Consider the following 20,627-nt stretch of genomic DNA (forward strand, 5'->3'; position numbering starts at 1 on the left):
CAGTGTTGGAAGCACAGGGAGATTGGTTAGAAAGAACCGTAATGCAGATATTGCATGGAGAGAAAAATGATTAGTTATTGGTAGAAAGGTAAAAATAAAGTACGTTCTGAGAGTTAATTGGACAAAATAGCTGTAAAAGACCTTGAATTGGTGTGTCTTGTGACTTTGGTGCCTTCTCTTTGTACGCTGAGTCTGAGATGCAGACAGCCTGCTGAACTTCTGATAAGAGAAAAATAAACAGCAACCTGAAGACAGAAAAAACAAGAATCCCGTCCATCTCTTGTTCCTGGCACAGAACTTTTTAGGGGTCTCCCCATCAGGGGGACCCACGAGGGAGATTTTAACAAAACGACAATGAAGTGATTTCCAAAGAATCTATAGTTCCCATCTTTTTGTTGTTAAGAGAAGGATGCTTCTCAACCCATAGACAGATAAGCCTGAAAAGGAGCTAGCAAAGGCAAATCGACCTTCAGAGCTTGCTTAAATTCACGGTGCAGGACTCTTCTTCACTGTAAACTTTGAAAGAAAAAGCTGAGGGGAACTGCATCAACACAGTTTGAAAAAGCATAAAGGAGCCTTTGGTCATGCATAGGGCCCTGAGAAGCAGATGCACCCTTCCTAAGCATAGATCCATGCCCTACTGAAGCAGACAAGTGGCTCAACCACCAAGTCCGCCCTGAAAGAGAAGAAATCTTCATTGTTTCTGTTGATACAGTGCCACCACGTACCAAATACTGCAAAATTAACAAAGACTGCCTTGTCAGGGGCAAGGGCTTGAACGGAGTGAGCCCTGGCTGTGGGCTCTGTTCCCTGACTTGTGGGCTCTTTGTCAGGGACTGTTTAATCCAAAATTTACACTACATGCATGCAGCCTGCTGTCATACCTGATGGATCCTTCTGTGCTGCCCCAAGCGAGAGAGGGGCAGGTCTCCACCACGGGCTTGTACAGACTAACTAAATTCACCTCAGTTATTTTTCAGTACTTCGGTTAACGAGCAGCCCCGTGCCGCGGGGCACATGGCCCTTCCTGCCAGGCAGGACTGACCGCAGGCTTTGCGCCTGCGATGCCCGCGGCGGGTCGCGCTGCCGGCTCCGGGACAGCAGGTGAAGGGGGCGGCGGAAAAGAGAGGAGAGGGAGAGCAAAGGGCACGGCAGGGAGAAAAGCTGCGCCCCGTCCCCGTTCTGAAGCGCCGAGAGGAGGCGCAGGGGGAGCGGGCGCGGGGCAGGGCGTGCCGGGGCAGGGCGGTGCCCGGGCAGGGGCGGCCGCTGCCCTCAGCCCCCGGCCCAGCCCGGCCCGGCCGGCGGGGCCCGGAAGGCGCCGCGCTCCCTCACGGCCGCTGAGTGGCGGCGGCGCGTCACGTGCGCGCGGCCGGGCCGGGCCGTGCCGTGCCGGGCGGGGAGGCGGCGGCGGCGGCGGTGCCCGGGTGCGGTGCGACATGTCCCACCAGACCGGCATCCAAGGTACCCGCGGGGCTCCCCGCGCCTCCGCTCCGCGGTGCCCGCTGCTCCTCATGACAGCCGGCCCCGTCTCCGCCGTGGCCCTGCTAGCCGGGCGGGAGGCGGGCGGAGCGCCTTTCTCCGCGGGTCGGGGCGCGGCGCGGGGGCAGGCGGCCGCGGCGGGCGCTTAGCGGGCCGTTGCCGGCGGGATTTTTCCCACTGCTGCGCTCTTTGTTTGCTGCCGGAGGAGCCCGTTCTTTGCGCCGCGGGCTGGCGAGGGGGTGAGCGAGCGGGGGAACTGCTGCTGGTTTCGTCCCCGGCGGCCACGGCTCCTTGGGCTCGAACCCACAGCTCTGTTCCCAGTCAGGCGGAGCATGCAGGGTTTATCGGCCCGGCGAAGCGCGCCCGTCCGCCCCGGAGAGGCAGGGAACCCGCCCGAGGAAAATGTTCTCTGCAGAGCCCCATGAATGGCAGGCACGGCCCGCCTGGGCTCAGGTAGTTGCCCCAGTGCAGGTTTCCCTGCGGCAGCGGAGTCAGCGTCCACCCGCGGGCTGTCGCCTGCTCGGGGTCGCCGCACCGAGTTTGGGATGGGTTGGACAGCCCGGGATATGCCGGGGGCCGCTGCTGGTTCCCGTGGAGCGAGAGCCCTGGGGAGGAGCAGGAGCCCTGGCGTACGAGAGTCCACTATAAAGCTCATCACTAGGGGCCACAAAGGGGGAAAGTATGTGGGAACCTTTTTTCCCCGTGTTTCCAGGCCTTGGACGGTGCGAGGAGCAATTAGAAGGAGACAGCGTATTGTTTCGCAGTATTAGCGGGTTCCTCTGAATCACAGAATTGCTAAGCAGGGATTATATAGCAGGATTATGGAGGGGTCGGGTTTTACTGTCTGGATTTCTGCAATCTGCGTGTTGGGTGACTAGCACCATGTACTTTGCCTGCTCTCCGGTATTTATTGTTGAAGGTGACTTTTGTCCCAGCCATGGCAGCCCTTAGCTGCTCTTCTATGCCCTTTTTTGTCCATTGCGTGTGGTTTGCACCCTTTTCCCTCTCTTCTTTTCCTTCCTTTGCATGCCAATCTTTGGTCTTTTTGCAGCTTCTTGTTTTAAGTTCTTCAGCCGTTCTCAGGCTAGAGGTGCACCTGGAATGATTTTTTTTTTCTTTTCCCAGTCTGGGGAAACCTGTTAGTAAATCGTAATCCCTTGTTCTCCAGGCGATGCAGGCAGGGAGGAGCAGAATAATACTCTGTTGCTTACTGTAAGCAAAAGAGTGGCTAATCCTCTTCTGCAGCTCTGCTTCGTGTCTGAGAATCATTTGTCCTCTGAGGAGAGCTGTAGAGAGAGAGCTCGGCAGCTTTCCTTCGGGAACCTGCCTCAGCAGGCAATAATCAGGAGTCCTGTTTGCAGCAAAGCATCAGCCTCTGCCATTTGGAAGAGGAATAGCTCTACTTGTGCCATTGCTGGCTTTAGCTACAAACAGGCTACTGTCAGTTTTAAACAATTACAAGATTTGGCAGCATGGGCTGCTTTTTTCTGGAAACAGAAATGAAGTCATGGGCACAGTGATATGTACCAGGCAGTTGCTAAAAGGACTGGACGTTTTAAACAGGCCAGTGCAGATAAATACTGTAGGAAGTTACAGAATGCAGTAACTGAAGGGAAATACAATTGAATGGGTTTACAGTCTTCTAAATAATTTTAATATAATGTTCCCTGCAAAATAGTTGTGAAATAAGCCCAGATTTTGATTCTGTGGCCCTCTGCTATGCAGAAAGTTTAAGAAGAAAATAATATCACTGTTGGGAATTTAACAACCTTCATGATGAGCAAAACCCATAGGTCACTTGATAGTGAGCTGGTTTCACAAGTGCCTCAAAATATTTTTTCAGGAAAATGTCACAGTTCTGGAATTGGTGTAGAGGCTGCTGTATTTTGTTCTTGTTTTCGTGTGCAATGTTGTAATGAGAGAATAAGGAACAAAAGGATAATAGACAAGAAGAGGACAAAGAATGTTTTGGGGCAACGAAAAGTCTAGGAAATGGCACAATGGTTGCTCAATGGAATGGTGAGGACTAGCAGAGATGACTAGAAAAGCTGGCAGGAAATTACTGTGGGGGTCTGCACTGGGGAAGTTGACAGCTGGGATGAAACTGGGCTTGAACTGGAAACCCACTGCAGTTGCTGGTTTAACACGTTCTTTTAACGTGCCATTTTGGACTCTCAGGATGGGGCTAGCACCACTTGGATGAACATAAATGTAAAATGTTTTGAGTATGGGCAGTAATGTTGCTGGATCCCATCTGTTCACTTGGCCTCAACCTGACTATAAATAATCCATTTATTTGTTTCCTGGTGTGATGTTTGTTTTGCTGGTGCTATGCTCTGTCCTATGGGATTACTTAAAGGACCAGCTTGCAATAAATGTTTTTCAGTAAATCCTTGCAATTCTCTTTCTCTGGTATAATTAAACTGATTTGCAGTTGGATTATTTAGCAGGGCAGTTGAGATAAGAATGGTCTTCATGCGAGTCAAGAGCAGTTCTTCAGTGTGCTTATGGAATTGAGTCTGTCATGATGGTGGTATAGTGTCAATGTGATTTACAAACATGTAAAAATATTTTAGTTACTTTGTAAATTCACTATAAAGCTATCATGCTACAGTAGGTTGGGGCTTGAACAATGTTGTCAACCGTAGAAGGAGATAAGGCGGTATGAAACATGAGCAATGAGTGGCAGCTTTCACTGGTACTCTGCAGAGAGGTGCTCTCAGGAAAGACCATCACTTCAGCCAGACAAGCTCTAACATTTTCCTGGCAGGCGTATAGTTTCTGTCTGAAAGTTTGTGCTAAGCCTACAGACTTGGTGAAGCTGTTGTAATTTGAGATGCGTCATATTTTTATTGTGTTGCTGTGTTAGCTCTGAAACATGAGATTGATGATGTCACCTGTAGTTTTCACAATGTTGAAGATCATTTGGTATGCTAGAAAGCAGGGCTGTTTTGTAATGTTGCCTTTCATCTTTGTGTGGTATGCTGATGGTTGGAACAGTGTGCAGCCTAGCAGCAGCATCACTCCTGGGTTTGTTTTGCTGTCCAACTTTGCAGCAAAGGGCCAGTTGTACATTTTTTCCAGTGTTGTTCTTACCCTCATGAATATTCTTTGTCCTAGGGAAGTGAAATGTGTTAATTTGATTACTTTTATTTTCTCTTTTTCAGCTAGTGGAAGTGTTAAAGACATCTTTGTTGGAGCCAGAAATGGACAATACAGGCTTTTAAAAATAGTCATTGACAATGGTTAGTCAAATTTTTTTTTTTTCCTGGTTCTTTTAGCTATTTTCCTAGTTGTTTTAATGACTTAAACGTACAATTGTTTAAAAAGCAGAACTCTGCCAAATTAATGTTACTAAGGTTTTTCATATACAGAAGGTAAAATTTAAATTTTCGTGATCCTAAGTTTTTTTGCTACAATGCTATTGTATTTTTGCATTTGAATTTTTCTCCCAAATGTAATTTTATATTTTACTGAGAACTGCTCTGTATTTTCTATAGATAGTACAAATAAGCTTATTCTTATCTCTTACTAAAGAAAGAGTAGAGGAAATTGAAATTTCCACACCTGTGTAGCATTTGGACACTGTTTACTTTCACTAGACAGAGAGCTATTCTTACATAACTACCAGTCACCTTAAATGTAGAACTGTAAATTTTATACTGATATATCCTGGTTAAAAAGACAGATAAAAGTGCTGCATGTAGAAAGTCCTGCTAAAGCAGATGTTTAAGTGGTAATCTGACTACATAGAAAATATCTTTATAAGTCTGTGACTTTATTTAAATTTTCAAAATTAAAGCTGTTTCTTAAATCTCAACAATATGTATAAATAGAAAATGACAGTTTTGATCAGAACTGGAGTTTGATTTTTGAACTTCTTGGCAGGGGATGTAGGCTGCAAACATTGAAAGACAGACTATATAATTACTTTTATTTTCTTTAATAGAAATGTTTGTTGGTTGTATAAGATATTTCCTGGTTTAGTCCATCTTTTCAAGCATGTCAGTTGTCCACTTTGAAGGCGTTTGTTTTAGACTTCATTCATTTACAGTACACTAAAAATCTGTTAGCTGGAGAAATTTACATGTACGCACATACACAGATACACTTTCATTGGTAGGTAAATAACCTACTGTTAACCTTCCTTGTGTTTGCTTTTCTTAGGAAGTCTTCTGATATTTTAAGATAGGTTTCTTTAAGGCTGTGGGAGTAGTAAGATTACAAGGCAGGACTTTGTGATAATCAGAGTAGCACAAAGTAAATGCTGACAAACCATTGTTTTGGGGTCTTTTTTCCCATTAACCAAGGCAAAACAATATGCTTTTGTGTATATGCTACTTTACAATATGAAGTGAAGCCTAGAAATAAGATACAAATTTAATACTTTCCCTATTTTTTCATTTCCTGTTTTTGTGTGTATGTACTCATCTGTATAAACATATATATAGATCAAAAACATATAGGTATATACATTTCATCTCCATAAGAAGCAGAATCCAGTCTTTGATAGTATTTTCTAGATAGAAGTTCAAAAAGAAACCTGTAAAACTCCCAGTATACTGGAAGAAGAGCAGTTCCTCATCTGTCTTCAGGAGCTTTAAGGAACAGATAATAGCCAACAGATAAAATTCAAATCGTGTTTTGCTAATCTGAGTTAATAAGAGATTTGCTGCTGGGCATGAAGTTCCTCTGGCTGTATCTTAAATCCAAGTGGGTATAAATCCACTTAGAGTTCAGAATTGGCAAGTACATTCTGAATACCCTTGGTTTAACTGTACAACTTCAGGTATTCAGGTACTTTGTGTCTAATTCAGAGAAGGGCCAGACACCCTTGCCCTGAGCTGTTGATGTTCTGTGAGTTACTGTAGTGGAATGCTTTGCTTGAAGTTTTGCTGTAGAGGCATTTGTGTGCTGTTGTACTTTTGTAAAATGAAGTTTTGTAAGACCTAGGCTCCCAAAAGTTGATTTGTATACTAGCTACTATGATGGTCTTCAAACTGCTGCAGGACCCCATTTAAACAAGGTATTTCTATTCCACTTGTGTGGGCTAGTATCTCTTGGGAGGCTGTTAAATGTTTTGTAAGACAGTATGCTAATATTTCCTTTGGAAACAGAGATGTGATGTATAAATAAGAGAAAAATCTTGTTGCTACAGCTGTTCACATAATTAAATACCATTGAAGTATTCTATACAGACTTAAACCAATTATACATAATAAACAACTTCAGTCATTTAAAGAGACCATAGCTGTGAAGCTGTATTAGAAAGAGGTTTATCTACTTACATAGACAAGTCAGTGATTAGTGCAAGCATATTCATTCCAAACTCTTTTCACTGTATAACTGGGTTATTGAGTCCTTACAATGAATACAAACAGTAATACATTATACCAAGAGCAATATAATTATAAATCTAAAATTGGAAAGTTTACTCTTATTTATACCTAAGTATTCCAAATTAAAAATAAACTTAGTGTTAGAACACAGTTCTTATTTCCTTTCTGTGTATGTTATGGTAGAAAAACTAAAATCAGTAGTATTGCTTCAGATCAAAGAACTTGATGACAGCCAGCTCATTACTTCCCTACTATCAGAATTTTGGTTAAAGTAAGTTAGGGTTTGAACATACACAGCTTTTGTAGGAGTTCACCTACTTTTACACTGCCTGTTCTTGTCTTCCATTGTTCTGGGCATAATTATGAACAATTAAGTGTCCAATTAACTTCTTATTGTAATTATTAATTTTGACAGATGCTATTAACTGTATAGTTGCTAACCTGTAGCTTTGGTTATTGGTTTTAGAGCAGCTTGTTGTGGGATCCTCTAGACAGCCAGTTGGATCATGGGAAAAGGATTATGATTCCTTTGTCCTTCCTCTTCTTGAAGACAAGCAACCATGTTACATATTATACAGATTAGATTCACAGAATGCTCAAGGATATGAATGGATCTTCATTGCATGGTCACCTGATCACTCTCCTGTAAGTAACAGTCATCAGAGGCTTCATGTTAAGGATTTTTCAACAGTGCCGTTTGATCTGAATCTGAGATATGAAGGAAAAGGATCTGAGGAATGAAGCATTCCCCAGCCTTGTCCTACATTCCGAGAAGAAAACAGCTAGGAAGATGTTTTTTTAAGATGATTAAAGAGCAAATCAGTAGGTCTAGATGGAGTACAGCTGATCCTATGTATTTTTAGCCTGACTGGTGGACACAATACAGTTTTTTTGCCCTGTTTGTCTGTCTTACTGTCAGGATTTCAGAAAATTTATGGAAAGATATAGGACAGAAATCTTAATGGGTGCTCATATAGAGAAGAATTACAGTGTGAGCTCAAGCTGTTTATTCTGTTTGGCTTGCTGGCTGCCCAGCTGGCACTCGTGGCTATGTGGTGTGCCACAGAATACACTCCTTCTAGTGCTTTGAGAGCATGGGAGAGGACCAAGGTCAGAATTAAGGATTTCTAGGAGAAACTAGGATACCAGTTCTGGGAATGTGGGATAAAGGAAGGCAGAAAGCAAAGCTTTCCCAGTATTCCTACTGCTTTCACTAGCAGTTAGAAAATAATAAGAGATCAAAGTTGATGTGCATAAAGATGATTATGTGGAAGAGGTGAAGTATTGTGGAGAGGATAACATGATGGTGAAATAAAGTGGGAAGGTGGGACTGCTGAAAGAGGAGTAAGTGACTATGTGAGACAGCAAGTTAATAGGGAGCAAACATAATTTTTCCACTCTGTAGTTGAACCATAACTATCTGAAGTCACTGTCAAATCAAAAGTAATAATGAGTTAGTTCTGTTGCATCAATTAGTACACAGACAAGGTGACAAAAGATTCAAACAATTGTGTTTCTTCCCATTTAAAATTAGTAACCATTATGTTGATTTTTTTTTCCTATTTAAAGAAAAGCTCATACTCCTAAGGCTGCAATTCAGTTTTGAAGTTACTTTGATAAAAAGACATAGTATCATGACCTTGTGAATTTAATGATATGAGTAAGTAACATGATTCAGAGCTCTACTAGTTTAATAGTGCAGTTTCAGCACTTGAAATACTTGGTTCAAGAAAGTATTGTTTGTTAATGGACTTGGTACACCAACATGCTGGATTCTCTGTGTGCAGCAAAATTTTAAAAAAGAACCAAACCAAAAAGCTACTGTTCTATTATATGCTAGGTTCGTCAAAAAATGTTGTATGCAGCAACCCGAGCAACACTTAAGAAAGAGTTTGGAGGTGGCCATATTAAGGATGAAGTATTTGGAACAGTACAGGTATGTTTTTCTTTTCAAGGTCGGGACACTGAACATAGTAGCTGATGTTATTGGTATGAATGTGGGTTGCTTATGGTCTTTTTGGATTAAAGAAAAAAAGAGTTAAAAGCTATGTGTGTTATTCCAGTGTTAGAGTGTGTTTAAGCTCACTCAAACAAGTTAATCATCAGGCTTAGAAGTCCTTGCTTCTAATTGTTATGAAAACTAAATAACCTAAGAATAACAGGCATATCTCTAATCTCATTGCATGAGCATGAGTTCTTTAATGGAATGGAAGGAGTTGGAGGTTTGAGGAAGAATAGAGGATATTGTAGTAGGGAAAAAAGCTGTGAAAAAGCTGTTGTGGTGGACTAATAATTCTGTTGCTCACTGAGTAAATAATTTGTTACATTTATCATTAACCTGTTATGGAGGCTTCATTATTCTATCAAACATATGGAGAGGCTGTATTCTAGGGGAGTAGATAACTGATGTGCTAAGGGGGTTTACTGTTAGGGATCCTGTTATTTTTTTCTTGTCTGTTCAATCAACCAGTCTTTCACTGCCACTTGCACCAAACCATTAGCAGTCTATGTAATATATGGAATTTGTGTCTAGCCCTGCAAGTCTGAGCTTCCATCTCAGTTTTGAGGAGGAAGCATTAGATCTGTCTTACTGTTATTTCAGAATGGGCCTGGGGCACATGGAAGATGACATGGATATAACTCACTTTTCCTAGGCTCATTATGTTACAGCTTATATATCTCTACAATGCTGGTTTCAGTGTCTTTATAAACTTCTTAATTGTTGCTGGTCTTTAATGTTCATCTGTGTGAAAATCACAGCTTCTTCAAGGTGTTCAATTTGCTGATCTCACTCAGGATGTTGATCATCAGTGTCCAATGGATTACTTTGTCTTTATTTTGTTAAACCTAAGGATGGTTTGGTTGTAACAAGCACTGTTACTGTGGTGGAACCCCACTATGATCCCACCTGCTAATTCATATGTATTAAGCTGGGTACCTCTGGGCTTCTGAAATAAGACATAATGGAATATTGCAGTATTGAAATAAAAGAAACATAACTGTATGGAAGGCAACTGATTTTTGCAATGTTCCATAGAAAATAATTGAAGAAAAGTTTCTAAAATTCTAAAAAAACCCTGATAAATATTGATATTGTGCTTTCAGGATGATGTTTCACTGAATGGATATAAAAAATATTTGATATCACAATCCTCCCCTGCACCTTTGACTGCAGCAGAAGAGGAACTTCGACAAATTAAGATTAACGAGGTACCTAAAATGTCTTCAAGAATGTGTGGGAAATGGTGCAGAATTCCAAATGTATTGTAGGGAAATGTCTTTCTAGGGCAAAAAAAGGCAGAACAGAAAATGGAAAGTTTCAGAAAGTGTGAGTGGATGAGCATATAAATGTACTTCTCAATGGGTTGAAACTACAGGGGGATGGTGGCTGGAGTTGAAGTGGCATGAGAGATCTCACGGTGTTTGAAAGGCCTAGTGTCTGAATCAGAGGCCTGGCAAATGCAGAGCCTGATTGTTGCAACTTCAGCTTTTAGTATCACTGGATGTCCTTCTTTGTGAAGGGTGACCAGGCACTGGCACTGGTTGCCCACGGAGGTTATGGGGTCTCCATCCTGGAGATATTTAAAAGATGTTTGGACAGACAGCTGGGTAGCTGGCTCTAGGTGGCCCTGATTAAACAGTCTTGTTGGACAAGGTGATGTCTTTCCAACCTCAGTCATTGTCCACATGTGATTGTCTGCATTTCCCATGGTGGCAGAAATTGTAGAGAAAACACAGAATAGCAATTTTTGCAGTGAGTGATTGCCAGAAGAATTTCAGCTGCCTTATTCTTAGAGGAAAGGTGCATAGTTTCTGGTACCAGTGCATATGTCTTTAAGACTGAGAAGAGGGGAAGAGGATTCCAATAAAAATAAAACAGAAATCCAAACCAAATAGCTGATCACTTTAAAAAACTGATTCGCTTATGCTAAAACACTTTTAGAAAAATCTCTATCCTAAGAGAGAGCCTTTAAGCAGAAAAATTGATGATTGCCAGATAACTAGTGACTGAAAGTTTCAGAGGATTCTTTTTATCACATTTTTCCTTCATTTAAACACTGTTTATGTCAGATGTATATTAAAATAGGTCATGTGCTGAACCTATTTGTTCTTTAGACTTGTATGTTTGAGCTGTGGTACATGTGTTTGAAGTATGATTTATTTCTGTAGCTGGATACCATTGTATTAAATACAGTTGTGTATCTTTTGTTTTCAGTCTACCGTGCTTTTGCTGCAATTTTATTGTTTATTGACTTTTTTTCCCAGTGGTGTCTTTTGTTCGTTTTCATGTCTGATTTCAACAATTCAATGCAGAAATCATTAAATACTGCATTTTACTTCATCAGCTTTAAAAAAATAAAACAGTAATGAATGTAAAATTTCTGGATTGGGATTGGTGATCACTTCTAGTATTAGTGTATGTACTGCGTACAATGTGTTTAGAAGGTGATTCATACAAACCAAGTCTTCATGTGTTCTGAAATTTCAGCAGCAATACCTTTGCTTTTCAGGGACACATAAATTATATATTGCTGCCATTTTTGCTTTGTTTGAAACATCTCACAATACATTAACTTACGTCATTTTTCTCTTCATTGTTTGCACCGTTACAAAGCCTGTAATTAGACTTAGAAAACAAAAAGCTTTCTGATTTTAAAAAGTTTTCCATATGTATATTCTTTCCTAATTACCCTAAGAAATATTTTACTGGGTCAGATCAAAGGATCACCTAGTCTGTTGTCAAGTCCTTGAGGGAACAACAGAAATTTAGGAAGGATGTAGGAGCAGGGCAAGAAGGCCATAATTACCTTAAATGCTCTTCTGTTGCTTCAGCCTTTGCAGGTAGGGAGCTTCCTGTGCAACAGATGACATCTTACTATATTGTTCTTCTTAATGGGATTTTCATCCATCATCCATCTAGTCTTGTCATTTCTATAAATCCACATAAAGGTTTTGTTGGCCACAGGTCCTGTGGCAGCATATTCCACAGCTTGACAAAATACTTTGTAAAGAGCCATTGACTGCTCTGTAGAATCTCTGGTTTATTCTGATACCTCTACAGATAGTATGGTGAAGGCAAAAAAGAGTCATTCAGTCAATCCTCAGTTTCCTTCTCCCCTTAGATAAAGCCCTCTGTGTCCCAGAATGCCAAACATATCCTGGGCTGCATCAACAGCAGTGTGGCCAGCACGTAAAGAGAGGTGATCCTCTCCCTCTGCTCTGCTTTGGTGAGATCCCCCTGGAACTCTGCATCCAGCTCTGGGGTACTCAGCATAGGAAGGACATGGACCTGTTAGAGTGGGTCCAGGAGGGGGCCACAAAAATGATCATAGGGCTGGAACATATTCCCTGTGAGAAAGGGCTGAGAGAGTTGGGGTTGTTAAGACTGGAGCAGAGAAGGCTTTAGGAAAATCCTAGTGGCCTTTCAGTTCTTAAAGAGGGCTTGTAAAAAATAAGGGGACAGATTTTTTAGCGGGGCCTGTTGCAATAGAACAAGGGAGAATGGTTTTAAACTAAAACAGGGTAGGTTAGATCAGCTATGAGCAAGAATTTGTTTTATGGTGAGTGTGATGAGGTACTGGAAGAGTTTGCTGAGAGAGGTAGATGCCCCATCCCTAGAAACATTCAAGGTCAGGTTGGATGGGGCTCTGAGCTACCTGATCTCTTTGAAGATGTTGCTGCTTTCTGTGGGGGGGTTGGACTGGATCACCTTTGGAGGACCCTTCCAGCCACAATTGTGCCATGATTCTCTATCCATGGACCTCTGTTGTATTCCTTATCAGTTATCTCTTCCAGGCTGACAAGTACTAATCTGGGTAGTTCTTCCTCCTAAACAAAGCACTCCATACTTCTGATCCTTTTGCTTTTCTCTGCAGTTTTTCCAGTTCTGCTATGTAATTTATGAGATGGAGGGATGGGGAAGCCAGATCTGCATGTGGTATTCAAGATGCAGGCATGTTACTGATATCTACAGTGCGTAATAACGTGGTCTGTTCTCTACTCTTTTTTCTAACAATTTGTAACATTTCATTTGTGGATGGGGAGTGTTCAGATTTTTTTTTTTTTTTTTTTTGCCTTGGGGTTATTTTCAGATTTAATCAGAATGAGATGCAAGGTCTTGCTCCTGAATGGTAGTAGCCAGCTCAACCCAGTCACCATACAAGTAGAAAAAGAGGGTTTTTTTTCCTCCTGCATACATTTACATTTATTCACAGGAAATTTCATCTGCCATTTTATCCAGCACTCAGCAGCCATTATTAACTAAATCTTAGCAGTGTGAATTTAAATATTCTTAAGTGACTTAGGTGGTTCTGTTAATTTTCCTAGATCTGGAGTTACACTGGGTTACTCTCTTCCCTTGTCTATCTCCACACTTCACCGCTTGTTTTTAAGTTTGGAGTACTTATTTTCTACCTGTATTCTAATATGGATTCTAGACTATGGTATTTTATGATGGTTTATTATTTTTGTGATGCCTATTTCACATTTGTCAGTCAGGCTTTTATGCAGACTTAGATTTTGCAAAACATTTTTTCTATAACCTTGTTCATAAATTTATCAATCTTTGTGCAAAGTAAGCTCCCCACCTGCTTTCTTTTCCTCTTTCCTTGTTGCTGACAAGCTTTTCTTGAAAATGTGAAGTACAAGTATGTGTTGCCACAAGTGTTTGTTTTTAATTTTTTTATCAGTTTGTTTCATATCTTACTAGCATCTCTTTTTAATAAAGCTGCACATCTTCCAGTTGATAGATCTAGGGCAGGAAAGGTCCACACTTTCCATTTGGTACACTTTTTTGACTTTTGCAGCTTCATAACCAATGTTAAATGTAATTGTGAAACTTTAAAAGTAAGTAAATATATTAAAAAAGCAGTATTTAGACAATAAACTAAGACTGAAGAAGACTGGAGGCCAGAGCTCGTTTTAAGAGAAACTGAATGAATACTAAGATAAACATAAATTCTTGAACATCAGCTTTAAAACAACTGTTCTCTCAAATAATTTGACACTAATATAACTGGATTATGAATAACTGTCTAGCTTGTCCTGGATTTTTTTTTTTTTTTTACTTTGTGGTAGACCGTCTGGAAGTAAAAAATTAGGATTTTGTTTGTTATTTTGTTTGCTTTGGTTTTGGTAGAGGCTATTTGTGGGAGTATGTTGAAGCAGGAGGGAGAGTAGAAGCTTTACTTTTCCTTCTAGAATATCAGTTTGTCTCATAATTTCTCTCTTCCTTCAAAAATTTCGACTCCCTAGAAATCATGTCTTTGTTTTGATCTAAAATTTTTTAAGCTATAACGAAGTTTATAGGGAATATTTTCAGTTTAAAATATAACACAACATATGAAAGTCAAGATTTTTTTTTCCTGGATTATTGTTGTCTTTGTAACAGATTTTAACTTAGAACTTCTTCACTGACACTTGAACCAGTTTTCCCTCTGATGACTTTGTTGCTCTCCTAAGCAGAACAGAGCATGTTTCAGAGATAAGAAATTTTGCAGGCTACCAAACAAACATGACCTGCAAATTAAAAAATGCAAATCTTTTGTATATGGGGATGATTTCTTGGGGTGGTTTATTCTTGTAATAGCTACTGCTAACTCTATGTGTAACCATATGAAATGCATTGTCAGTCATTGTATGAAACCAAATAAATGCCTGCAGAGGTTTCTTTTAACAACTCAGCTGACTTGTGTTCCAGGTACAGGCGGATGTTGGTGTAGATACCAAGCATCAAACACTGCAAGGAGTAGCATTCCCCATTGCTAAAGATGCTATTCAGGCTCTGGAGAAACTGAAAAATAAGAAACTCAATTATGTACAACTGGCAAGTATAAAATACTTTAACTATTTTTTTAATAATGAGTATAAAATAGATTACCCACATATTAAATAATGTGTGTTGATGTAGTATGCTGACAAATTACTATTTTGAATTAGATTAATCCAAACTTTATTCCATCCTGTCATGTTCTCTGGTTTGTTTTTTGTGTATTAACTATATTCATGTTTGCTTTGTTTACAGCAAATTGATATGAAAAATGAAACTATTATTTTGGCCAACACACTTGATACCGAACTTAAGGACTTGCCAAAAAGAGTTCCAAAGGATGCTGCACGTTACCACTTTTTCCTGTATAAGCACACACATGAAGGAGACTATTTGGAATCCATAAGTATGTGAAAATTTCTCAATATGAAACATCACTGGCTTGTTTCAAATTCCTTAGGAATTTTGAGTCAGATCATGTGTCAGCATGATCATAAATTTCAGAGTCATTTGGTTGTGAAACTGTGAACTTGCGAAGGAGAGCTCTTATGTGAGCTATCCCTTTTGATTATGAGCACCCATAAATGTGAAAACATACAGATACTGGCCATTCTCTTATCCCCTGTTTGAAATTAAACACTTGCTGAAGCAAAAAGCTCCAGAACAGCACTACACATTTTGCTTTCAGATTGCGTAGTTGATTTCCATTGCCTCTTTGCTATAAATGGTTTTATGATACAACTTTTGATGGAGTGTATTTATGGTCTGATTTGTGTCATTGTTTTCTTTTCCTGCAGTTTTCATCTACTCTATGCCAGGGTATACCTGTAGTATACGAGAACGAATGCTCTACTCTAGTTGCAAAAGTCCACTGTTAGAAATTGTAGAAACACAGCTGTGGATGCAGATAGTTAGAAAGGTAAGTGCAGGGGGTGTATGGGTATTTTCTCCATACCTGTCTTCCCTTCCTAATTAAAATCTATAATTGTCACCACCTTGTCTAAACAATGACAAGTGTAATTTAGTTTGTCCTGAACAGGAAATAATGGTTGATGGAGCTAGAGGATCAAAGTTAAGTCATGGAGGTTTTACTGTGTTTCATAATTTCTGCCCTTTTATCTTGAACAAATATATCCTTGTGCATCAAGGAAGTATTTAAGAGTACTTTGAAGGACTTTATAGAATTAACATGATTTCTTACTCAAAGTTGTGTTGTATTTTGGACCACAACATATTGCTGTTGTTAAACACTAAATTCCTTTAAGCCATAGTTATGTAGGGATTTTCAAAATCATTTCAAGCTGCAGTTCTGAAAATTGGAACTGCTATCTTAGGAGTCCTTGATGGGGCAAAGAAGTATTTGCAAGTAAGCTGATCTTTTCACACTGTATAGATTTTACTGCAATGCAAAAAGTTGCTTCTCACCTCCCAGAGACCACAGAAATGGTCCACTTGTTACCTATGGATATGTTTTTAACACTTTTCTGGAAGAGATTATGTTTACCTTAAAAATAGCAGAATTAATACTAACCATTTTTAGTAAGATGACATGAATTAACTAGATTTTTGCTATGTGTATTTGTATGTAATTATTTTTCTGAAATTGCCTTTCTGCAACAAACTAAAGCACCATGTGACTCCTGAAAATTCCTGCAGACTGAAATTTCTGAAGCATGTCCTTGTAACAGCAAAACAGGGGCTGACAAGTCTTTCAAGTGTTATGGTTGGCAGGGCATGAAGTGCTGAATGCTCAGCAGAGCAAGGCCATAGCATTTCTCTGAATTCTAAATTCCTGCAATTTAAAACAGGGGAGTTTGGCTTGAGAACAGTATTTTCTTTCTGTTTGGTTTCAAATATCTAGATTTTGAAAACTAAAACACTCCCCTCCATTCTGTTCATTATTTTAGCTTTTTCTTGCTAAACACTTGAGTACTTGCTGAGTGGCAGTAGCCAGCTAATAACATAAGCTTCTTTATACACCTCCCCCTCTTTCTCAAGAGATAACAATATGCATCCACATTGCTTAATTATTTAGTGTTTAAAACATGTTATAATGAACAATTTTGATTCTTCAAATGTGTAAATACTTAAAATGAGTAAATAAGTAACATAGAATGTGTTCTCCTAGTTAGTGTTAACAGGTACACTGTGCCAAAGCTTGTGACCAAAAGAAGTCCTTAGCATATGTACTGTTTAGTTGTGCTTACATTTCAGGAAACTAATTAAGTCACACTTAATAGTGGTGAGAGTATAGGGGAGTTTCAGGAAAACTATCCAAGATTTCTCAGGGCATTAGGCACAAGTTGGAGAACTTTTCATGCTTGACTTTGAACATTATTGCACATATGGTTTTAATATAGTATTGAGTTTCAGCAAAGTTTCTAAATGTTTTTGACTTTGAGTATGATTTTTTTTCTGCCAGATTGAAATAGATAATGGTGATGAGTTAACTGCTGACTTTCTTTATGAAGAAGTACATCCAAAACAACATGCTTACAAACAGAGTTTTGCTAAACCAAAAGGTCCTGCAGGGAAGAGAGGAATACGAAGGCTGATCAGAGGTCCAGCAGAGACTGAAACACCAAGTGATTAGAAACTGTGTTTGTATTTGTTTAAGTGTTAAAGTAAGAAGTGGAATTCTGGCTTTTGGTAATGAACTGAAATCATTCCATTCATAGATGCTAGGGATAAAAAAAAGCTCTTTGTACTCTTCTCTTTTCTGACCTCAACACTTTTTATATTGTTACATGATTATATTTGTTGACCATGTTTTATGACATATAGAAGAGATAATTATTTTGAAGCTAGAAGAAAAAAAACTAAGATACCCCTTTATTTTAATTTAGAAGCCATTATTAATAGCTGTACATGTGATCATAAACTTTGCAGACATTAGACTATGAAGCCCATGTATTCTGTCAGTAAGTCACAGCTGTATTCTTATGCATAGCCTATTAAACCTCTAAGACTTTCCATGTGAGAAGAGATGAAGGACTAGTGTTGTCCCAATTAAAACTTTATTTTTCCTTGTAGCACTTAAGGACAATAGTAAAATAAAAGGTTGTCTTTGGATTTTGACAGGATGCATTGCTGGATTTTGTTGTTTTGTTTGTTTTTTTTTTTTTTCCTTGTAATGGAAAAGATAAACTAAAATCAGTTATCATTCAATTAATATAAGCATTCAGGAATAGATGGACATTTTCCGAGGCAAAGACTTGGTCATCTCAAATTTACAGCTAATTTAATGAATTATCTTTTAATGAAATCTGACATAAAACACAATAGCTTTTCCAGACTTCTGTATCACTCATAAGTGTTACATATTAGGTACTGAATGACCAAGTATAAAAGGAGATTAAATGTCAATGAGTTAGTATATTCAATAGATTATGGAGCTGCTTTCAGAGCAATATGTCTAAAGTAATTAATTATCTATGCAGTTGGATCTAAAAATGTGTAAGTTCAGTAAAAAGGAAGCAGTCTTGCTTCATAACAGAGTCCTACTGTGTTTGTACTATCAACTGAAATTTTTACTTTCAAGATATTCTGAAAATTACTTTTTCTAAATGTTTGAACTTCAGTGTAACTTAAATCTAGAATTTAAGTCCAACTAGGTCTTGAATAACTGCTGGCAGCAAGCCCCTAGTTAGGATTTTGATGATTTTTCCCTCCCTTCTTCCCTTCTTCAAAATACTTAAATCAGCCAGAATAGTCTAAACTTGATTGAACTGTAAGTAATGTGTTTAACAGGAAAAGGAAAAGTAGATTATTTTAATAAGTGCATTAAGGGGGAATTAGATGTGGAAGTCAAGTATTGGATGACCTTAAATATTTAAAACTGTGTGATGAAGCAAATACTTGTGAATAGATTATATTCCCAGTGAGGACTTGCTTTTTAGTGTCTTTTATGTGACCTTTGTGGTTTTTGAGTTTTGTTGGTTTTGGTTTTTTTAAAGCTACACGGGAGTTGCCAGCTTTGGTTTATTGGGTATTATCGTAGCTGCTGGATATACTCATTATAGAGCTGAATGGTATGTTTACCTGGTGGAAGATGGATTTAAGGTTTGTAGGGGATAATGTTTTGACACTAGTAGTTCCTGATGAAAAATTGTTTTATCTATTATTTAGTTTGGCTATACTAGCTTACTGTTGACATCTGAGATTGCACTATATAATGTGAAGGTTGCAATAGTTGGTATTTCCGTGGGGTTTTTATATGCAGCAGAAGTTTTACACTTCAGCTTTTTTTCATTTAATTTTAAACACTACATCAGTCCAATTCAATAGCTCTTGATCCTCAGCTAATCTCCTGCTTGCTCTTGTGTTCTTTTCCTGTGTCTTGCCTTCTGTACTATGTGTCAGGCAAATTTCATTGTTTTTTAAATATGCTTATTGAGTGTGCAGCTCATTGTACACTGTTATTAAATGTACTTTTAGGTTAACTCAAATATTTGCAACACACCTAATTCACTTTGGAATTTTTGTTGTGGTTTGGTTTTAAGGACTGTAGCATTGAAAAATTACTGCTAGAGGGTTGTTTGAATTTAGTATTCCTGCCCTTGTGCCAGCCATAGCAAGAGTGCACACACTTTCTTGAGCTGGTAAAGAGGTTCAGCTTTTTAAGACTAAATATTTTAAATAATGAACAGTTTGACCTGATACGGTTGTGTGGATGTTGTGGGGGTTTTGTTGGATGTTTGTTTTGGGGTTTTTTTCACTGTTGCTTTTCGGTTTTGTTTTTGGTTTTTTGTGCAATCCTGACCTAGGTAGATGAGGATAGGAGATGGAAAACTTAATCTGGAGGAGGATGAGAGCTGGTTAAATGATTATGCAAGAGCATTTATGATGAGCTGCTTTAGAGTTCAGCCCAAACCAGACATTGTAAATTTCCCTATGTGAAAATATTCTATGTGATGTACACACCCAGCCCAGACAGGAGTCAGTCATATCCTGAGCACGTCTCCTTCTCTTTTCCCAAAAAGAGAATTATATGAAGTCTTGCACTGCTGGCTGCTTCTCCAGGCCTCTTGTAGCTATTCTCCTAACAGCAATAAGAAGTATCTTATTGTAAGTTCTTTTTGTACAATCTATCACGTTTACATCTACATAGTTGCCTCCACTTCTGTTCATGAATGTTCAGAACCAGGGCAAAATGTGGGCGTTAATCAAAGTTGCTCCATTAACTGTCTCTGGTCATTAAATAATTGAAAGTGTCCATTCAAATTGTTGGCCTTCATAAAGCCCAAAAGCAATGCAGATGCTTGCAGTTAACTCACAAGCTATTAAATAGTTAATTAACAGGACAGGTAATTATTTAGTAAATGTTTATGTTGCAACTTAGGGACATCTTGATCTTTTAAAACACTCCTATCAACGGTTAAACTAATCAAGGTAAAAATTGCTCTGTTGCTCAGATTGACATTGTAAATAAAAAAAATTGTTTATCAGTGTGTTTAAGTATTCAATGAAAGCCACCTTCAGATGCTAAAATTAACTAAGTTTACCTTATCTATTTTGTAATTTACTTTATAAATAAAGATTGATGCTTTAGCTTGGTGTTGTCTGAATCATTTCATAGTCTCTTTAATGGAGATCTGTTTTCTAAGATCAGAATGTGTAATAGGCAGTTCTCATGGGACTAGAAAGTGACTGTGGGGTGTAAGAAGGGAGGTGAGCAGAAAGAATTCCTGGCTTTTGCTATTAGAGAAAAATCTATGTTAGAAACAGCTACTTTCTCATTGCTTTATGGGAGCAGCACCAAAGGCTCCATAGCAGAATCCAAGGGTGTTCTCCTGAGGTTTTTGTACTTCCAGTAATATGCCCCTTCAAAAATTTCTTCTGTCCTTTTAAAATGCTGAGGTAGTTGACTGGTGATTGAACAATTCTATCTGTTCTTACTTGATCAGCATGAACTACTATACTATACTACTGGATTTCTCTCAGCTCCAGTTCTATTAAACCAGATCATCCCAAGTATCTTGAATAACTCAAGTTACTGATCTATGTCCTAGAAAGCCTTATTATAGTAACTAAAACAAACA

General features: G+C 39.0%; 1 protein-coding gene across 3 annotated transcripts; it reads left to right on the top strand.

The window, feature by feature from the left end:
* Nucleotides 1–1,049: 1,049 nt before the first annotated feature.
* Nucleotides 1,050–20,136, top strand: TWF1 (twinfilin actin binding protein 1). 3 transcript variants are annotated; one of them, XM_071423575.1, is made up of 9 exons: nt 1,050–1,104; nt 4,647–4,724; nt 7,285–7,463; nt 8,659–8,754; nt 9,924–10,028; nt 14,518–14,643; nt 14,842–14,992; nt 15,384–15,505; nt 17,009–20,136. In XM_071423575.1, the coding sequence occupies exons 1-9, from the start codon at nt 1,065–1,067 to the stop codon at nt 17,177–17,179; spliced, it is 1,068 nt and encodes a 355-aa protein (XP_071279676.1). In that variant the 5' UTR covers nt 1,050–1,064; the 3' UTR covers nt 17,180–20,136. The 3 variants fall into 3 exon arrangements, with proteins under 3 accessions (XP_071279676.1, XP_071279678.1, XP_071279677.1); XM_071423577.1 differs by lacking the exon at nt 1,050–1,104 and adding an exon at nt 1,271–1,461; XM_071423576.1 differs by lacking the exon at nt 1,050–1,104 and adding an exon at nt 1,808–1,932.
* The last annotated feature ends 491 nt before the right edge of the window (nt 20,137–20,627 follow it).

Source organism: Agelaius tricolor, unplaced genomic scaffold, assembly GCF_023055355.1.
Source record: "Agelaius tricolor isolate 1412-34295 unplaced genomic scaffold, bAgeTri1.0.p SCAF_3, whole genome shotgun sequence".
NCBI lineage: Eukaryota > Metazoa > Chordata > Aves > Passeriformes > Icteridae > Agelaius > Agelaius tricolor.

Bases quoted from the DNA above. Each gene is read 5' to 3' on its own strand.
- TWF1 (XM_071423575.1), top strand. From the start codon at position 1,065: ATGCCCGCGGCGGGTCGCGCTGCCGGCTCCGGGACAGCAG. The intron at 1,105-4,646 runs GTGAAGGGGGCG...TCTCTTTTTCAG, and splicing joins TGCCGGCTCCGGGACAGCAG to CTAGTGGAAGTGTTAAAGAC. The intron at 7,464-8,658 runs GTAAGTAACAGT...ATTATATGCTAG, and splicing joins GGTCACCTGATCACTCTCCT to GTTCGTCAAAAAATGTTGTA.